The sequence below is a fragment of the Octopus sinensis genome, linkage group LG3, assembly GCF_006345805.1.
Source record: "Octopus sinensis linkage group LG3, ASM634580v1, whole genome shotgun sequence".
NCBI classification, from domain to species: domain Eukaryota; kingdom Metazoa; phylum Mollusca; class Cephalopoda; order Octopoda; family Octopodidae; genus Octopus; species Octopus sinensis.
Window position 1 is genome coordinate 12,628,655 of NC_042999.1, and position 18,427 is coordinate 12,647,081.

Sequence of the window (18,427 nt, forward strand, 5' to 3'; positions counted from 1 at the left end):
GTCGGTGGCACATGTTTCTGGCACTTGTGTCGGTGGCACATAAAAACACCATCCGAGCGTGGCCGTCTGCCGGCCTCGTCTGGCACCTGTGTCGGTGGCACATAAAAAAAAAACACCATCCGAGTGTGGTCGTTCGCCAGCCTCGTCTGGCACCTGTGTCGGTGGCACATAAAATCACCCACTACACTCTCGGAGTGGTTGGCGTTAGGAAGGGCATCCAGCTGTAGAAACACTGCCAGATCTGACTGGCCTGGTGCAGCCTTCGGGCTCCCCAGACTCCAGTTGAACCGTCCAACCCATGCTAGCATGGAAAGCGGACGTTAAATGAGGATGATGATAATGATGATGATATATATATATATGTGTGTATATATATGTGTATGTATATATGTATATATATATATATGTGTATATATATATATATATATGTGTGTGTGTGTATGTGTGTATATATATATATGTATATATATGGTTGCAGCTTGTTAAGAAGGTTCTGAAAACAATTACAGTACGGACATTTGATAAGAAACATAGAAGCAACTTCGATGAGATTTTCTTTCCTTTTATATCGACCTCCATATTCAACTGGTCCTTATTTAATCGACCCTAAAAGCATAAAAGTCAAAGTTTACATTGGTGGAATTCGAACGCGGAATGTGAAGCTCCTGGGCAGAGCTCTAAACATTAGTAACAATGTATTAGCTGGATGTGTGTGTGTGTGTGTAATGGTTGGGTGTGTCACTTATTTTGTAATTGGTGAAAAGTGTTTCTCACCTGCTGACTTTAAACCTGACTTTACAAAAAATTGTTTTGCCCAACTGATGGCTATTATTATTTTAAGCCATTAAACGACTATCATCATCATCGTCATCATCGTCATCATTATCATTATCAATCAAAAATGTGCTTATACACGTGACTGCTCATTGACAACTGTCTGCATCCACAGGCCATTTGGTGCTTACAATAACCAGTGCAAATAACTGTGTGCTTAAGCGTTGTGGGGATTTTTTGTGTTGAAATACCATATTTAGTGCTTGCAAACAGCAATGAGGTCAATTTGATTGATTTTTTAAAGATTCATTCAAATTCACATTTTCGATGGGAGGCCTTGAAAAGGCAAAAGACACATTGGCAGAAAAACAGAAAAATGTTTCTGTTTTGTGTTCCTTGCAGGCGAGCGAGACAGAAGAACAACGTGTGCTTCAGCATGTTCTCAATGCTGCTTCTACTTCAACTGCCAGGGCACCCAGAACTCTGACATGCTTGCAATGCTGCCTCTAATTCAATTGCCAGAGCATCACAGGCAGCTCAACAGGCAGAACTCCGCTGCGCTTGCAATGTTGCTTCGACTGCAGTTGCCAGAGCATCAGAGACAGAAGCGCAATTACACTATTTTCAACTCCAGTCCTATCATTATCTTGCACCATTCAAAGGACGGGGGTGGGGGATATTTGCTAGTATACATATATATATCTATGTGTGTATATATATATATTGTGTGTGTGTGTGTGTGTGTGTGTATATATATATATATGTGTGTATATATGTATATATATATATATATATATATATGTATATATATGTATATATATATATGTATATGTGTATATGTATATATATGTATATATATATATATGTGTATATGTATGTATATGTATATATATATATATGTATATATATATATATGTATATATATATATATATATATATATATGTGTGTGTGTATGTGTGTATATATATATGTATATATATGGTTGCAGCTTGTTAAGAAGGTTCTGAAAACAATTACAGTACGGACATTTGATAAGAAACATAGAAGCAACTTCGATGAGATTTTCTTTCCTTTTATATCGACCTCCATATTCAACTGGTCCTTATTTAATCGACCCTAAAAGCATAAAAGTCAAAGTTGACATTGGTGGAATTCGAACGCGGAATGTGAAGCTCCTGGGCAGAGCTCTAAACATTAGTAACAAGGTATTAGCTGGATGTGTGTGTGTGTGTGTGTAATGGTTGGGTGTGTCACTTATTTTGTAATTGGTGAAAAGTGTTTCTCACCTGCTGACTTTAAACCTGACTTTACAAAAAATTGTTTTGCCCAACTGATGGATATTATTATTTTAAGCCATTAAACGACTATCATCATCGTCATCATCGTCATCATTATCATTATCAATCAAAAATGTGCTTATACATGTGACTGCTCATTGACAACTGTCTGCATCCACGGGCCATTTGGTGCTTACAATAACCAGTGCAAATAACTGTGTGCTTAAGCATTGTGGGGATTTTTTGTGTTGAAATACCATATTTAGTGCTTGCAAACAGCAATGAGGTCAATTTGATTGATTTTTTAAAGATTCATTCAAATTCACATTTTCGATGGGAGGCCTTGAAAAGGCAAAAGACACATTGGCAGAAAAACAGAAAAATGTTTCTGTTTTGTGTTCCTTGCAGGCGAGCGAGACAGAAGAACAACGTGTGCTTCAGCATGTTCTCAATGCTGCTTCTACTTCAACTGCCAGGGCACCCAGAACTCTGACATGCTTGCAATGCTGCCTCTAATTCAATTGCCAGAGCATCACAGGCAGCTCAACAGGCAGAACTCCGCTGCGCTTGCAATGTTGCTTCGACTGCAGTTGCCAGAGCATCAGAGACAGAAGCGCAATTACACTATTTTCAACTCCAGTCCTATCATTATCTTGCACCATTCAAAGGACGGGGGTGGGGGATATTTGCTAGTATACATATATATATCTATGTGTGTATATATATATATATGTGTGTGTGTGTGTGTGTGTGTGTATATATATATATGTGTGTATATATGTATATATATATATATATATATATATGTATATATATGTATATATATATATGTATATGTGTATATGTATATATATGTATATATATATATGTGTATATGTATGTATATGTATATATATATGTATATGTGTATATGTATGTATATGTATATATATATATATGTATATGTGTATATGTATGTATATGTATATATATGTATATATATATATGTGTGTGTGTATATATATATATATATATATATATATATATATATATATATATATACTAGCTTAAGGTGACCCACTCTACGCGCGGGTAAGAGTGAGGTTGTTATTTTCTGTTGCATCCTTTTGGCACGTAAAAAGCACCATCCAAATGTGGCCGATGGCAGCGCCGCCTTGACTGGCTTCTGTGCCGGTGGCACGTAAAAAGCACCAACCGATCGTGGCCGCTGCCAGTGCCCCTCCCCCAGTGGCATGAAAAAAGCACCCACTACAATCACGGAGTGGTTGGCGTTAGGAAGGGCATCCAGCTGTAGAAACACTGCCAGATCAGACTGGAGCCTGGTGCAGTCTCCGGGCTTCCCAGACCCTGGTCAAACCGTCCAACCCGTGCTAGCATGGAAAACGGACATTAAACAATGATGATGATGATTCTCCCTCTTTGTTTCTCCTTTCTCTCTCCCTTTCCCACTCTCTTACTCTTCCTTTCTCTCGGACTCTCCCTTGCTTTCTCTTACTCTCTATCTTTCTCTATCTATCTCTCTCCCATTTATAAACAACAAAAGATCTTGAGTAAGTTGAGAAAGAAAGTAGTTTTAAAGATCAATCATAAATATCAGGCAGTGACAACGGAAAGGTCTGCTTCAAGGCAGAAAGCTAAACATTAACATTTAAAAGGGACAGACGAACTTGCGAGCTGAATAAAAATAAAAAAAATATTGGAAACCAAAGTTTGAAAGGATAGAATCTGAGGATAGTAGAGTCACCATGGCTGGCATTTCTTAATGACGGACAGTAACATAGTGGCAGTTTAACGGCTGGCGTAAAATTTAGAACTTGATGTAAAAGAAAATTCTTAAACACCAAGCTTTGAAGTGATTCTTTCTCACGACAGTAGACTCACCATGGCAAGCATTCAAAACTTCTTCATCATGAACGGCAACACATTGATGATTTAAAGCCTGGCGCAAATTTTTTAGCTTGATGTGACAGAGAATTCCTAAACACCCGCTCCTGTAAATTTTAATCCCCTTCAAGCCTTTTCACATTTTGGTTAATATAACCCGATTTCATTCGGGTCTACTTGGGTCACATTTTATAAGATGAGGAATTTTGTCCTAGAGGTCACGCCTTTCATTTGAGGAAATAAATAGTTGCCATGCAAACTCGCCAGCACTTTTAACATAGGTGTGCATATTTTCAAGCACAACCGACCACATAATGCACACATTATATATATATATATATACACATTATATATATATGTGTGTGTGTGTGTGTACGCATTATATATACAAATCATCATCATCATCATCATCGTTTAACGTCCGTTCTCCATGCTAGCATGGGTTGGACGGTTCGACCGGGGATCTGGGAAGCCAGAAGGCTGCACCAGGCTCCAGTCTTATCTGGCAATGTTTCTACAGCTTGATGCCCTTCCTAACAGCAACCACTCTGTGAGTGTAGTGGGTGCTTTTTACGTGCCACCTGCACAGGTGCCAGGCGAGGCTGGCAACGGCCATGGTCGGATTGATGTATTTTATGTGCCACCAGCACGGAAGCCAGTCGAGGTGGTGCTGGCATCAAATAATATATATATATATATATATATATATAAATTAAATTAGAGATAAAACCACTATTAGGCAAATCAAACAGTGAAAAACATAAATGAAAACATAAAAATAAAAATATAATATACAAAATAGAGTGAGTGATGGAGGAAGACAGATACATAAAAGAATGGGAGTAGACTTGTCAAAGTGCGTTTTTGGCCCTAGCAACGACACCTTTTAAGATGCGGATTTCTAACCTAGCCCACTGGCATCCTCACCTCATTTTACATGTCCCTGTAAATTTTGGAGTCAATCCGATGGGATCTAGTGGCCTTTAACCCGTTCTCAATGCCAAAACCAGACAAACAAACAAACTTTTCGCATTTCAGAATTATAATATAGAGATATATGTATATTTAATGTTGTTTTTATGCATAAGTAAATTGATTGAAATTTACAATTCTGAATATTTATTTTCAGCAGCAAGAGTTTCCTTTTAATAATTTTATTAATATTTTCCTTTAGAACACTAAAATGGCACAGCATATTGCACAACTGGAAACCTGTGAATGCCTCCCAAAATGTACGTACAATGGCAAAACGTTTGGTGACAAAGAAACATGGCAACCAGACACCTGTACTCTATGTCACTGTCAGGTATGTTGAGACAACATTTCTTGTTCTGCAACACTCTGTTTAAATAATCTCAATCTTCTATTTTAGAAGGCAGTATTGGTCATATTTGGAACCACTGATTTATTATATATTATGATATACAATGATAATTAGCTGATATAGGATACAACATTAACAAATTCTGTAACCTTTTTGGATGTAGTTTACAAATTAAACGTTTAATGTTGTTTGTTTTTAAGTTGTTGACTAATATGATGTTTGCATTATTTTAATTTTATTAGGAAGGAAAACCTGATTGCAAAGTGAGGGCTGATATTCCTGGTTGTTCAGGTATGGTTTTTATTCTAGCAAAATCCCAAAAAGCAAAATACATGATTTAGAACAATTGCAAAAAAATAAAGGAAAATTAATTAAAATTTTGTGTGTGTATGTGTGTGAAAATTGTGTTTTAACATAAGTATTATGCTAAAAGTTGTAAGTTCAACTCTCGCTGATAGCAGAGATTTTACTTCACCCTAATTTGCAATGAAGATTAAGTCTTCCATGCAAACATCCTGATAATGAATAATGTTGAAAAACCCAACAAAAATAGGAAAAATCCAAATCCTACCAGAAATATTTATTGACAGAAATTAAACAACTTGCTTTTAAAAATCAGAAATCCAAAATATTAATGTCTGAAAATTGCATCTTGTAGATGTTCTCCTCTATGTGTACATTCTGGCAATCTGCTGTTGAGGCTCCTCATTGCTTGGTGCAATAACTCAGGTGATATACCATGAATTTCACCTTGAATTCTTTGTTTCACATCCAGTATCCTTGGCTGAGCCATATAGACCCAACTCTTTAGATAGCCCCACAAGAAAAGATCACAAAAGGACAAATCCAATGATCTTGGTGTGGGGGTCAAATATGTCACTGAATCTTGAGATGACATGATTACTGAACAAATCTCACACAGCTTTTATTGACTGCCTTGTGTGTGATGTCAGAATATTCTGTGGAAACCAGACTTCATGAAGTTGCAGAAAATTGTTTAATACAGGTGCAACAAAAGATTGCAGCATCTCAACATATTGATCTGAAGGGACAGTCATTGTGATCCCCTATTCACTTTCGAAAAACTAAGATCCGATGACCCCATGTGGCAAAACTGCACACCATACTGTCATCTTGCTGCTGTGTTAAAGGCATTCACGAAGTTCTTTAGGGTTGCTGTCTGCCCAGTAATGATAGTTCTGCTTCTTCATATAACCTGTGAGATGACAATGGGCATCATTTGACATCCACAGCTTGTCCAGAAATTTGCTTTTGTTTGTTTTCCATAACTTTACGACAGAATTCTAATCACAATTAGTGATCATTCTCCTTCAGTTCTTGCATGATCTGCTGCTTGTACAGAAGAAATTTTAATTCAAAAGGGAGAATTCAGTGAACACTCTCTCAGGGCAACCTTACAGCAGCTGCTTGCTTATGAGCTAAATGCCGTGTGCTCTGTAAGACTGAAACGCGTAGAGCCTTGGTTGTCTTGTTGGTTGCTTTTTCAAATCTGTTCCAGTCTCTTCACATTTTTATCACGTGTTTTGATGATGATGATATAAGTGTGTGTGTGTGTGTGTGTATACAAGTGTTATTAAAAAAAAACATCAAAAAATCAAAATCAAATCAGATATCAGAAAGCAGAACCAAAATCGAAGTCGATCAACATCAATGGAAATTGCGGCTGTGATACCAGTGCCAGTGACAAGTAAGCGAACCATCCGATTGTGGCCGTTGCCAGCGCCGCCCCAACTGGCCTCCGTGCCATCCGTTCGTGTCCGTTGCCAGCCTCGCCTGGCCCCTGTGCCAGTGGCACATAAAAGCACCATCCGTTCGTGGCCGTTGCCAGCCTCGCCTGGCCTCCGTGCCGGTGGCACGTAAAAGCACCATCCGTTTGTGGCCATTTGCCAGCACCGTCTGGCGCCTGTGTGGGTGGCACATAAAAAGCACCCACTACACTCGCGGAGTGGTTGGCGTTAGGAAGGGCATCCAGCCGTAGAAACACTGCCAGATCTGACTGGCCTGGTGCAGCCTTCTGGCTTCCCAGACCCCAGTTGAACCGTCCAACCCATGCCAGCATGGAAAGCGGATGCTAAACGATGATGATGATGATTTACCATATTATTTTCATTTGTAGAGCCATGTAGCAGTTCACCTTGTAAACATGCTGGATCATGTGTTGGAAACGAATCAAATGGCACGTTCAAATGTCTATGTCCAGCACCCTTCAGTGGTACTCTCTGTGAAACCTGGATCAATCCTTACGTCTGGCCTGCTGACCCTGGATACTGCCATGAAACCTATGAAGCATATTACTTTGATCGTAATAAAAACCAATGCCTTGTATTTAATTACACAGGTATGACATACTTTTATTACCTATACAAATTAACTGGTACATGTTTATTTTACTCAATGTATATTTTTCAAGTTGAAGCACATAAATAGGGCATTAACTCTTTTGATACCAACCAGCCCAAGACTGTTTTCGGTTCTCTGATACAAATTGACTTAAATTAACACCTTCCATCAAAATTTCAGGTTGGTTTATGTTCCAAACACTAGTTTCATAACAGTAAAGTTATTGTACTAATTCATTATAGATTTTGGGTAAATCAACCATTTACAGGGGTTGATTGAACCTCTGTTCAATACTACAAGGTAGCAATTGTTAGCAATAAACTATTACATGCTAGTAATTGTTAGTTTACAATAGTTTGTTGCAAGCAATTGCTAGCTTGCAATAATTCATTGCTAGCTTGTAAGAACGCATTAATAGCAATTGCTAGCATGTGATAATGTGTTGTTAGTTTGTAGACATTTGTTGCTACTTTTCTTTGTAGATGTGTTATTCATGCAAGATATATAAGAGATTAACTCTCCCTCAAACATTAGAAGCTTCCCTCATTATTTCTTTTATTATTTCACAATACTTGATGTGAACTCCTACACTCTTCCAAAACATTTCATTATCTGCAAACTTTCATACCCATTTCATTCATTTACAAAACCTATCTTTAACCCTTTTGATACCAGCCCAGCCAAAACCACCTCTGACTCTGTAGTACAGATGTCTTGTTTCCAAAAGTATTGAATTAAAATCTTCCACCAAACCTTAGTCACAATCTATGTTCCCAACACTAGCTTAATGATAACTAAGTTCTTTTACTAAATTCTTTGTTATATTTAAATTAATTGAATGAAACACAGAGCATCTCAACAGAAATACAGTAACGAAAGGGTTAAGATTTAATTATTGCTCTTAATCAAATCTAAAATATGCCTTTGTGATAAATTAAGATTGTAAGGACATATTTCACTAATTCTTCTCAAATTTGAATATATTACTCTTTTATTTGTTTCAGTCATTTGACTGTGGCCATGCTGGAGCACCGCCTTTAAATATTAATTGTATTTTTATGTAATATCCTCTTTGTCCTGATTTTATGTCCACTTTTCATACTGCCATGGATTGGGTAGTTTGTCCTGGTCCAAGTAAGATCTTTTTAGCAGCTCCTGCCCATTTTGGATAGGTTGGGGACCGTATTTCACCCATGCTTTGCATTTTTTTGTATTGTTTCTGATTGCATGCCCTTCTTAATGCCACCCACTTAACAGACTGTAGGGAGTGCATTCTATGATGGCCCCAGCTCTAGTAAGGTTACTTTGTCCCCTGCAGGATGAAAGGGTTTCCACTACTCAGTGTTGTTTTCATTTGTTTCAGGCAGCAGGATTTGAGAATGGGAATAACATAGGGAGAGGGGGGGGTGAAGGTGATAGAAGTAAAAGTAATGAAAGTGAGGAGGTGGAGGGAGAAACGAGGAGATATATCAGCAAAGATCACAGAGAGAGAGAGAGAGAGAGAGAGAGAGAGAGAGAGAGAGGTTTGGCAGTACAGGATGACAGCACAAGTAGAATTCAAAATATGAATATATATATTATTTTTAATCAGCAGAAGTTACAAAGTGACTCAAAAGCTGAGCGTTTCATGCATGGCCACTTATCAAATTTTGAATTTTGTACACACACACACACACACAGATATTTATACGCATTCATTTTTGAGATATTTCTGAACAGGAAATGAGTCATGTTTTGAGAATACTTGCTACAGCACCTCAAAATATTAGATTTTATGCTCTTCTGAAAGTCACATATGTAGTAATATAATATGATAATACCACTATTTGTATAAGTATGTGGTGTCTGTTTTTGTTCATCATTTAGTCTTAGACTTGGCATTAACAGATGGCTCTGCTGATGTTAAGAAGAGCAGAAAGCTTGCAGGTTATACTCTAAACATAAGGTGTTTTTCGCTTTTCTGATGGTTGTGTAGCAAGCATTACAGATGTGGAAAATACTTATCAGTTGGTGATAGGGGGTGACTTGCTCCCTGGTGTGTGGGCAGTGTTCTTTAACTGCGTTGGGTTTTCCTTTAGTTGAGTGATGGATGCAATGAAGAATGTCTAGAAAAATGGTTTTGGTCACCCACTTAGCTCTTTCAGATGAGTTGGAGCCAAATCATATTTTATATGAAGAGTAGTCACATACTAAGAGGGGTTTAGATGAAGCATTAAGATGATGTGTGGTATGATGATTATTCAGAATCGTTGACAAAAGGCTATGTTTGAAGATGAGGAAGAGGTTAACAGAACTTACGGGGTCAATGTGTTGGTCATGGGTAAATGTAGACTGTCCTTTTTCCTTCATTCTATTCACCTCTCACCCATTCCTCTTCCCTTGTACTACTTTACACTCTAGCGATCTCTTGATTCTTCTATTTCCACTTCCACTCACTGCCTACATTAAGGACCCATAAAGTTACTTCACTCCTGCTATTTTTATCTCTTCCCCACTCCACCCTGATCACTGCCACCCTCCTCTCTTCTAAAATCCGAGTAGTCATGTAGCTCCTCAACTACAACAAGAAACCTCCTCTGTTCTTCTGCCTTCTCTAATACTTTAATCCCTTATCTCCCAGCTTTAAGCTGTTCCTCTCTGGATTTGTTATCATGCAGGCTGCATGGCAATCCCTTTGGTGTCACAAAACAAGTACCCAATACATTGTGTAAAGTGGTGAGTGTTAAGTATGGCATTCAAGCACAGAAACCATGCCAAAGTAGACATTGCAGAATGATGGAGTCCTTAGACCCGTTGCATCCTGTCAAATGGTCCAACCCATGCCAGAATGGATCATTGATGGTATAGGATGATGCTTTTCATAATAACTACTGTAGACTGTTGAGAGTGATAAATAATTTGGCTCTACCAAACAGCATTGAAGTATGAGGAATGGGAATGCCAGAAAGAGGTGTGTGCATTGAAGGGACCAAGGAAGATCAGTTCAGAGAATGGCAAGGCAGAATAGCTTCGTCAGATCTGATGATTATCAGCTAAATTCCAAATTCTCCCTGCTGCCAATAGAGTAGACAACCCTAATGGAATGAGAAAGAGAAACTTTAAGTCAGAGGAACTGAAGGGTTTTGTTCCTAAACACCAGTAGTTTATGGCCAGGATTCATGGTTGCCAAAAGAGTAGTCTTTGAGAGAGAGAAAGTAGTCTTTTAGTGTGTGTGTAAAGAGACTTAAGATAGGAGGAATAAAGAGGGAGAGGGTTCAGTCCCATTGTGTGACACCTTTGACAAGTGTCTTTTATTAGAGCTTCATGCTCACCAGTCCCTTGTGATTGGATTTGGAAGATGGAAACTGAAAGAAGCTATCGTGTGTGTGTGTGTGTGTGTGCGTATAGCTACTAAAGCTTTCTCTTTTTATTCTCTCTCTGTTTATTTTCTCGTGTTCCTTTCTGTTGAAGATTGTAGGCTTGAAACATAAAAGACTTTCTCACCTTCCCAAGCATTAAACTAATACACCTGTTTGTTATTTATACACCTGTCTTCGTCTTTTGTTTTTTTTTGTAAATTCCATCCATATATATATATATATGTATAGTGAAGGCACATGGCTGAGTGGTTAGAGCATCGAGCTTACGATCGTGAGGTTGTGAGCTCGAATCCCGGACCAGGCTGCATGTTGTGTTCTTGAGCAAGGCACTTTATTTCACGTTGCTCCAGTTAACTCAGCTGTAGAAATGAGTTGCGACGTCACGGGTGCCAAGCTGTATCGGCTGCTGCCTTTCCCTTGGATAACACTGGTGGCATGGAGAGAGGAGGCCGATATGCATGGGCGACTGCTGGTCTTCCATAAACCACCTTGCCCAGACTTGTGACTAGGAGGGTAACTTTCTTGGTGCAATCTCATGGTCAGTGGTGTGACCGAAGGGGGTCCCAATATATATATATATAGGAAGATGTATGATAAACGCAAGATGCAGTTTATGCTGTTTCTTCCCTACACATATTTCACCATTGTGGCTATTGGCATCCTCTGCAGTGGGTGTCCATAGTGCAATTGGATGCAAATTCACAACAGTTCTTCAGGGGGAACAGTATTACATTATGCTGACACAGATCAAATGCATGGAGCACTAAGTTCACCAGTAGCAGTCGTACACCTAACTATACAAACAGGAAATACTATACTGCTATTCATATATCATTGTTCATTTTCCATGCTGGCATGGGTTGGACGGTTTGACAGGAGCTGGGTAGGCAGAAAACTGCACCAGGCTTCACTGTCTGTTTTGGTATAAATTAACAGAATGTAATAAAAAAATCCAAGGCTGTGAATAATTTTCAGAACTGTTATAAAGAGGTCTTACAGCTGTTTCTGGGATATTTTATATATCCCATCATCCCTTCTCTATAATAACTATTACATAAACATTTTCTCGCACCGTCTCTGATGAAGGGATATATTAAATATCCCGGAAACAGCTGTAAGACCTTTTCTTTATAAATGTTCTGAAAACTATTCACAGCCTTGGATTTTTTTATCTCATTCTGTTGATTTTTATATATATGCTTGCTAATACACGACCTGTGTTGGACTCCTCATTCGTATCATTGTTACCTTTGGGTCTTTTTGACACCAGTACCTCTCATACCCCCCCCATATATATATATATATATATACATACAAACACACACACACACACACACACACACATACAGGGTGCGGTGAATAAACTGTTGTCTAAATTATGCAGAAATGAAAATAACATTGACATCTCATTTTAACAGATATATTTACCAAAGTTACATAAAGAGTAAACTTTGTCAATAAAATCACCTTTGGCTTCGACCTCAGCCTCCAGATGATTTCAGAATCTCCTGCAACTCTTCTCCTATGGTCTCCTTATTTAAATTGGTGAATGCTGCCATAATCCTTACCTTCAGTTTATCTTTGGTGTTACAAGGAGTTTTGTTGCTGTCTCAACTATGCCCTACACATAATAATCAAGGGGGTTGCAGTCTGGGGAGTTAGGTGACCAGATGTTAGGGGTAATGTGGTCGCAGAAATTGTCTGACAGCCATGACTGGTTTCTCCTGCATGTGTGACATGGTGCAGAGTCCTGTTGCCAGACTGTCTTCCAGCAGCCACCCTCTTGACTCAGGGTAGCATTACTTTCTCTAGGCACTTGATGTAGGCCTCCATGTTGAATCTGAGGCCATGTGGGAAGATGAATTGAGGCATAACATCACCGTCACTAGTGATCATTCCAAACACCATGATGTTGACTGGATGTTTGATTTTTGTCACTCTCATTACATGTTCTAAGATTGACACCTAAACACTCTTAAATGTTCATATTGGAATATCAGGTGCGAATGTCAAGCTGTACAGTTTGTCATTTCCAAATTTCTGGCAGAGTGAATTGCATCATGGTGCTGTTTTTCTCACAGACAGTGCCCAACTGACCCTACTATACTGTACAATTGACAAAATCAAAAACAAACAATGTGTGTACATGAAATAAAAAATATAAACTGGCGACAATTTACCCATCGCACCCCGTATATGTATGTAGGAGATGCAGCCATAAATGAGCTTCATTTCAGTTTCTGTTTACCTTTTCCACCCACAAGGCTTTGGTTGGCCCATATCTATAGTAGAAGACATTTGCCCAAGGTGCTACACAGCGAGACTAAATCTGGAACCATGTGGATTGGAAACAAGCATCTTACCACACAAATTGAGTTAAAGAAACAGAACAGCAAAAGAATTCTATCCTGCAATCAACAGACATTTGCTCAATCCCAGGCAAATTCAAAACCATTAATGTCTCCATTGAGACTTAACAGCAAAATCCATTCCTCGACTCAAATTACAATCTTGCATTTATTGCAAATACATCCAGCTTCTTTGATTCTTGTATTTTTAAAGTTTTTCTTTTTCTCGCTATTTTTTTGTCCTATGTTTTGCCTTTGAAATCCTCTCCTTCAAACACTCAAACATTGAAAATGATAGAAGTGACCACTGGCACAAGAGCTCGAGGGTAACCCCATCTTTGTTTCAAGGACGTCTGTAAAAGGGATATGAAGTTGCTTGATCTGGACATCTCTGGATGGGAGGAGGTTGCAAAGGATTGCCCACACTGGAGGCAAATACTATGAAAGGGAATGAAGAGAGCAGGAGGAAAAATAGGTACTCGCCATCAAAGAAAAGTGCACTCGAATGCAGTCGCTGCATGCATGACTGCCACATTCCAGTGTGGGCTTCTACAGTCACAACAGATGCGGCACCACCATCAGCAGCCGACATGATGTCTTCAGGCACAGATCTATGGCCTCTTGAGATTGATGGATGTGGCACATAAAAAGCATCCATCACACTCTCGGAGTGGTTGGCATTAGGAAGAGTTTCCAACTGTAGAAACTTTGCCAAATCTGATTGAGGCCTGGTGCAGCTTCCTGGCTTTCCAGCTCTCAGTCAAACTGTCCAATCCATGCCAGTATAGAAAGTGGATGTTAAACGATGATGATGATATGTCTAGGTGTGTTGTTTGTGTTGTACCCTGTCATGTGATGATTGTAAATGAGCATTGTCATTATGTAAGCGAGGTTGTCTGTTTCCAGCCTTTTGTGAAAAAACATGTCTGATCATGGGAAATATTACCTTGCTTATAAACAGGTGAGGCCTGGCAACAGAAAGGCATTGGGTTGTAGAAAATCTGCCTCAATTGACCCATGCAAGAATGGAAAAATGAACATTAAAGCAATGATGCTGATGCGTGTTATGAAAGTTAAGCGTGTGTGAATGTGATTAACCATTTAGGCAAATGACTTTGATGAGATGTATTTAGTCTTCAGTGGACAATAGTAAAAGAAATATTAAAAACCATTTTAACATTGAATCAAATATTAAAATAACTTCGTTAAAAATACCGAAATAAAACTAAACCTACTGTCTGAACATATTCCATTTGTTTGTAGTTGTATACGAGTAGATATTTTGTGAAAATGCTTGGAATAATTCTTTAATTGGTGTCATTTCTAAACACTTCAGAAACAGTTTTTGAGTTGGCATTCTATGACACTTAGCAACCAACCAATTACACTGTATAATTTGACCTTCTTTGTATCACAATTTCATTTGTATTTTATTTATTTAGTTTTTGTCCTAATATTATGAGTTATAAAATGAAATGCTCAAAGAGGCAGGTTGTTGTTTATTCTTATGTCTTTGAATATTTGGCTTAGTGTAGCATAAGAGGGAAAGTTCTTTGCAAGAAGAGGAAAACTGTAGGAATTATATTTACTTCTATATGTGTCTTTGTGTCTTTGAAGAGAGCCTGATAAAAATATATATGAAAATACTAGAATTACTTTGACATTTAAGATGATGTTGAAGCTTACAAGATTAATGTAACAGTTTGTGTTAGGGAGGAGGAGAAGGAGGGAGGTTTAAAGGAAAATATGTGTGCATTTACACTTTGTTGTAATAAAGAGCTATCTTACCAATAATATGAATATATATTAGGTTTTATGGTACTGTTTATCATATTTGTGAAATTTGGCTGCATTTTCAACAATTATTATATTGCAACTAATATATATATATATATATATTATATATATATATATGAGAAAAAGGGAAGGGTTGAAAATGTGCTAAATATTTTTATACATTTTTGCAGACTAAAACAAGTTTTTCTTCATATATTGTAGATGATGATAAATATTTTTATTACATATCATCATCATCATTCCATGCTAGCATGGGTTGGACGGTTCAACTGGGGTCTGGGAAGCCAGAAAGCTGCACCAGGCCCAGTCTGATCTGGCAATGTTTCTACGGCTGGATGCCCTTCCTAACGCCAACCACTCCGTGAGTGTAGTGGGTGCTTTTTATGTGCCAGACGGGGCTGGCAAACGGCCACAGTCGGATGGTGCTTTTTACGTGCCACCGGCACTGGTATCCCAGCTACAATTTCCATTGATGTTGATCGATTTCGATTTTGATTCTGATTCTCACTTGCCTCAACGGGTCTTCACAAGTAGAGTTTTGTGTCCCAAGAAGGAAAGGTATGCATAAGTGGACTGGCTACATCCCATGTAGATGCCATGGGTTATGGTTTCACTTGTCCTGCCGGGTCTTCTCACGCACAGCATACTTCCATAGGTCTCGGTCTCTAGTCATTTCCTCGGTGAGACCTAAAGTTCGGAGGTCGTGCTTCACCACCTCATCCCAGGTTTTCCTGGGTCTACCTCTTCCACAGGTTCCCTCAACTGCTAGGGTGTGACACATTTTCACACAACTATCTTCATCCATTCTCTCCACATGATAATACCAGCACAGCCGTCTCTCTTGCACACCACAACTGATGCTTCTTAAGTTCAACTTTTCTCTCAAGGTACTTACACTCTGTCGAGTATGAACACTGACATTACACATCCATCGGAGCATACTGGCTTCATTTCTTGCGAGCTTACGCATATGCTCAGCAGTCACAGCCCATGTTTCACTACCATGTAGCATGGCTGTTCGTATACAGTCTGCCTTTTGTCACTAGCAGGGGTAAGAGCTCTCTGAACTTTGCCCAGGCTATTCTTACTCTAGCAGTTACACTTTCAGCACACCCACTCCTGCTACCCTAGATAACTATTTCTAGTTTTTCAGTGTTTATTGCTCCTGAACATCTGCCACATACAAAAACTATTTTCCTAGTTAGCCTTCCTTTGACATTGCTGCACCTCTTATATGTCCATAGCTTACACTTGGTGCATCTTATAGGGTTTCTACCTACGCCTTTTCTACAGATCGAGCAGGGCCATCTACCTGAAGGCGTTTGTGACTTGTCTACCTTCCTACTTATTAGGACTTTGGTTTTAGCTAGGTTGACTCTAAGGCCCTTCGATTCCACACCTGAAACTTCTCCTCCAGTTCTGATAGTGACTCAGCAATTAGAGCAAGGTCATCAGCATAGAGGAGCTCCCAGGAGCATCCTGTCTTGAATTCCTCCGTTATTTCCTAGAGGACTATGATAAATAGGAGGGGGCTGAGAACTGAACCTTGGTGGACCCCAACCTCTACCCGGAATTCTTCACTGTACGCATTGCCAACGCTCACCTTACTAGCTGCGTCCCTGTACATGGCTCGCACAGCTCTCACTAACCATTCATCTATCCCTAGTTTCCTCATTGACCACCAGATAAGGGATCGGGGGACCCTGTTGAAGGCTTTCTCCATGTCAACGAAAGCCAGGTACAGGGGCTTATCCTGCAGCTGTCTTACCAGGAATATAGCATCAGTGGTACTTTTCCCTGGCACGAACCCAAACTGCATCTCATCTAAACTGACTCTTTCTCTAATTAGTTGGGATGTGACCTTTATTACCTGATCCAACAGCTTGATACCCCTGTAGTTATTTGTATCTAGGGCGTCACCTTTACCTTTGTAGCAGTTGACTATTATGCTGCTACACCAGTCATTGGGAATGACTCCTTCGTGTATCACCTGGTTAACTATATGGGTGACTAGGCTATAGCCAACACTACCAGATATTTTGAGCATCTCAGCAGTAATTCCTGATGGGCCTGGGGCTTTCCCTGTCTTCATGCTTCTAATTGCCTTAACTATCAAGGAACTGTCAACTTGGATAGCTGGTCCCTCTATTGGGTCGACATTTGGCAGACTCTCTTTATCACATTAATTTTCTTTATTCAGCAACCTTTCATAGTGGCATCTCCAAACCTCTCTCTTTGCAGCCTCATTTAGCACAAGTGAACCATCATCCATGCAGACACATTTCTCTCCTACCACATCATGATTCTCTCTCACACACCGTCTTGCAACACGAAATACCTCAAGTCTTTCATCCTCACGGCGCAGAACAGTGGCAAATTTTTTCTTATCTGCTTCCCCTCTGGCTAAATACACCTGCCTCCTAGCTTCCCTTCTGGCAGTCGGATACACTTCCCTGCTACCACCGTTCTTCCAGTCCTTCCAAGCCTGTTTCTTTTCTCTAACAGCCCTGTCAACAACATTGTTCCACCACCACATTATTTTGGATCTTGAGGGGACTTTGCACCAACAGCAGATCTGGTCAGTGGCTCTCAGCAGGTTGTCCCTTAGAGACCTCCAGTTGTCTTCCACCCCATTTGAAGCTATATCCTCTTGTATTTCGTCAAAGGCTTCAAGTAATATGTCTCTAAATCTCTGTCCATTCGCAGGATCTTTAAGCTTCCAGATCCTTCTTCTCTATGTTGGTCGTCCTCTTAGTCCTGATCCTAAAGTCACTAACTACCTATCTATGTTGTGGGGTACATTCTTCACCTGGGAAGGTTTTGGCATTTATAAGCAGCCAGCTTTCCTTTTTCCTGGCAAGGATGTAGTCAATTTGGCTAGTATGTCGACCCGATCGGTAGGTGACTAGGTGGCTGGTAGGTTTCCTGAAGTTTGTGTTGCAAACCATAAGACTATTTGTATCGCAGAACTTCAGCAGCCTGGTTCCCTCCTCGTTGCGGGAACCATAACCGTAGCCTCCATGTGCGCCATAGAAGCCCCCACCATGTCGTCCAACATGCCCATTGTTATATTATATATATTTAAAGATAATGGTGTTGTTTTCACATAAAAATGTTTTATTGAGAAAAAAAAAGTGCTTTTTATTTATAATAAGCGTTTTCATAAAACAGCATTTACTAAAAGTAGGAGAATCCTTATCTTTAATTTGAAGTGCAACATATCTGATTTGGCAGGTTTTTCACAAAATAAATTTTGCAAAAAGGAAAAAAGAAAATGAAAATTATATTTTCTGACCGGTTTG

The 18,427-nt window shown here is 39.2% G+C and overlaps 1 protein-coding gene across 6 annotated transcripts in view; it reads left to right on the forward strand.

Moving 5' to 3' along the window:
• LOC115209298 (kielin/chordin-like protein) overlaps positions 1–18,427 on the forward strand; it is a 195,844-nt gene that overhangs the window by 29,004 nt on the left and 148,413 nt on the right. For all 6 annotated transcript variants that reach the window (XR_004998145.1, XR_004998144.1, XM_029777635.2 and 3 more), the window contains 3 exons: positions 5,111–5,242; positions 5,503–5,551; positions 7,398–7,619. Coding sequence is in view for 4 of the 6 variants with exons in the window: in XM_029777635.2 (XP_029633495.1) it covers positions 5,111–5,242; positions 5,503–5,551; positions 7,398–7,619 (403 nt within the window). In the remaining 2 variants the exon portion in view is untranslated. The remainder of the gene's footprint in view (positions 1–5,110; positions 5,243–5,502; positions 5,552–7,397; positions 7,620–18,427) is intronic.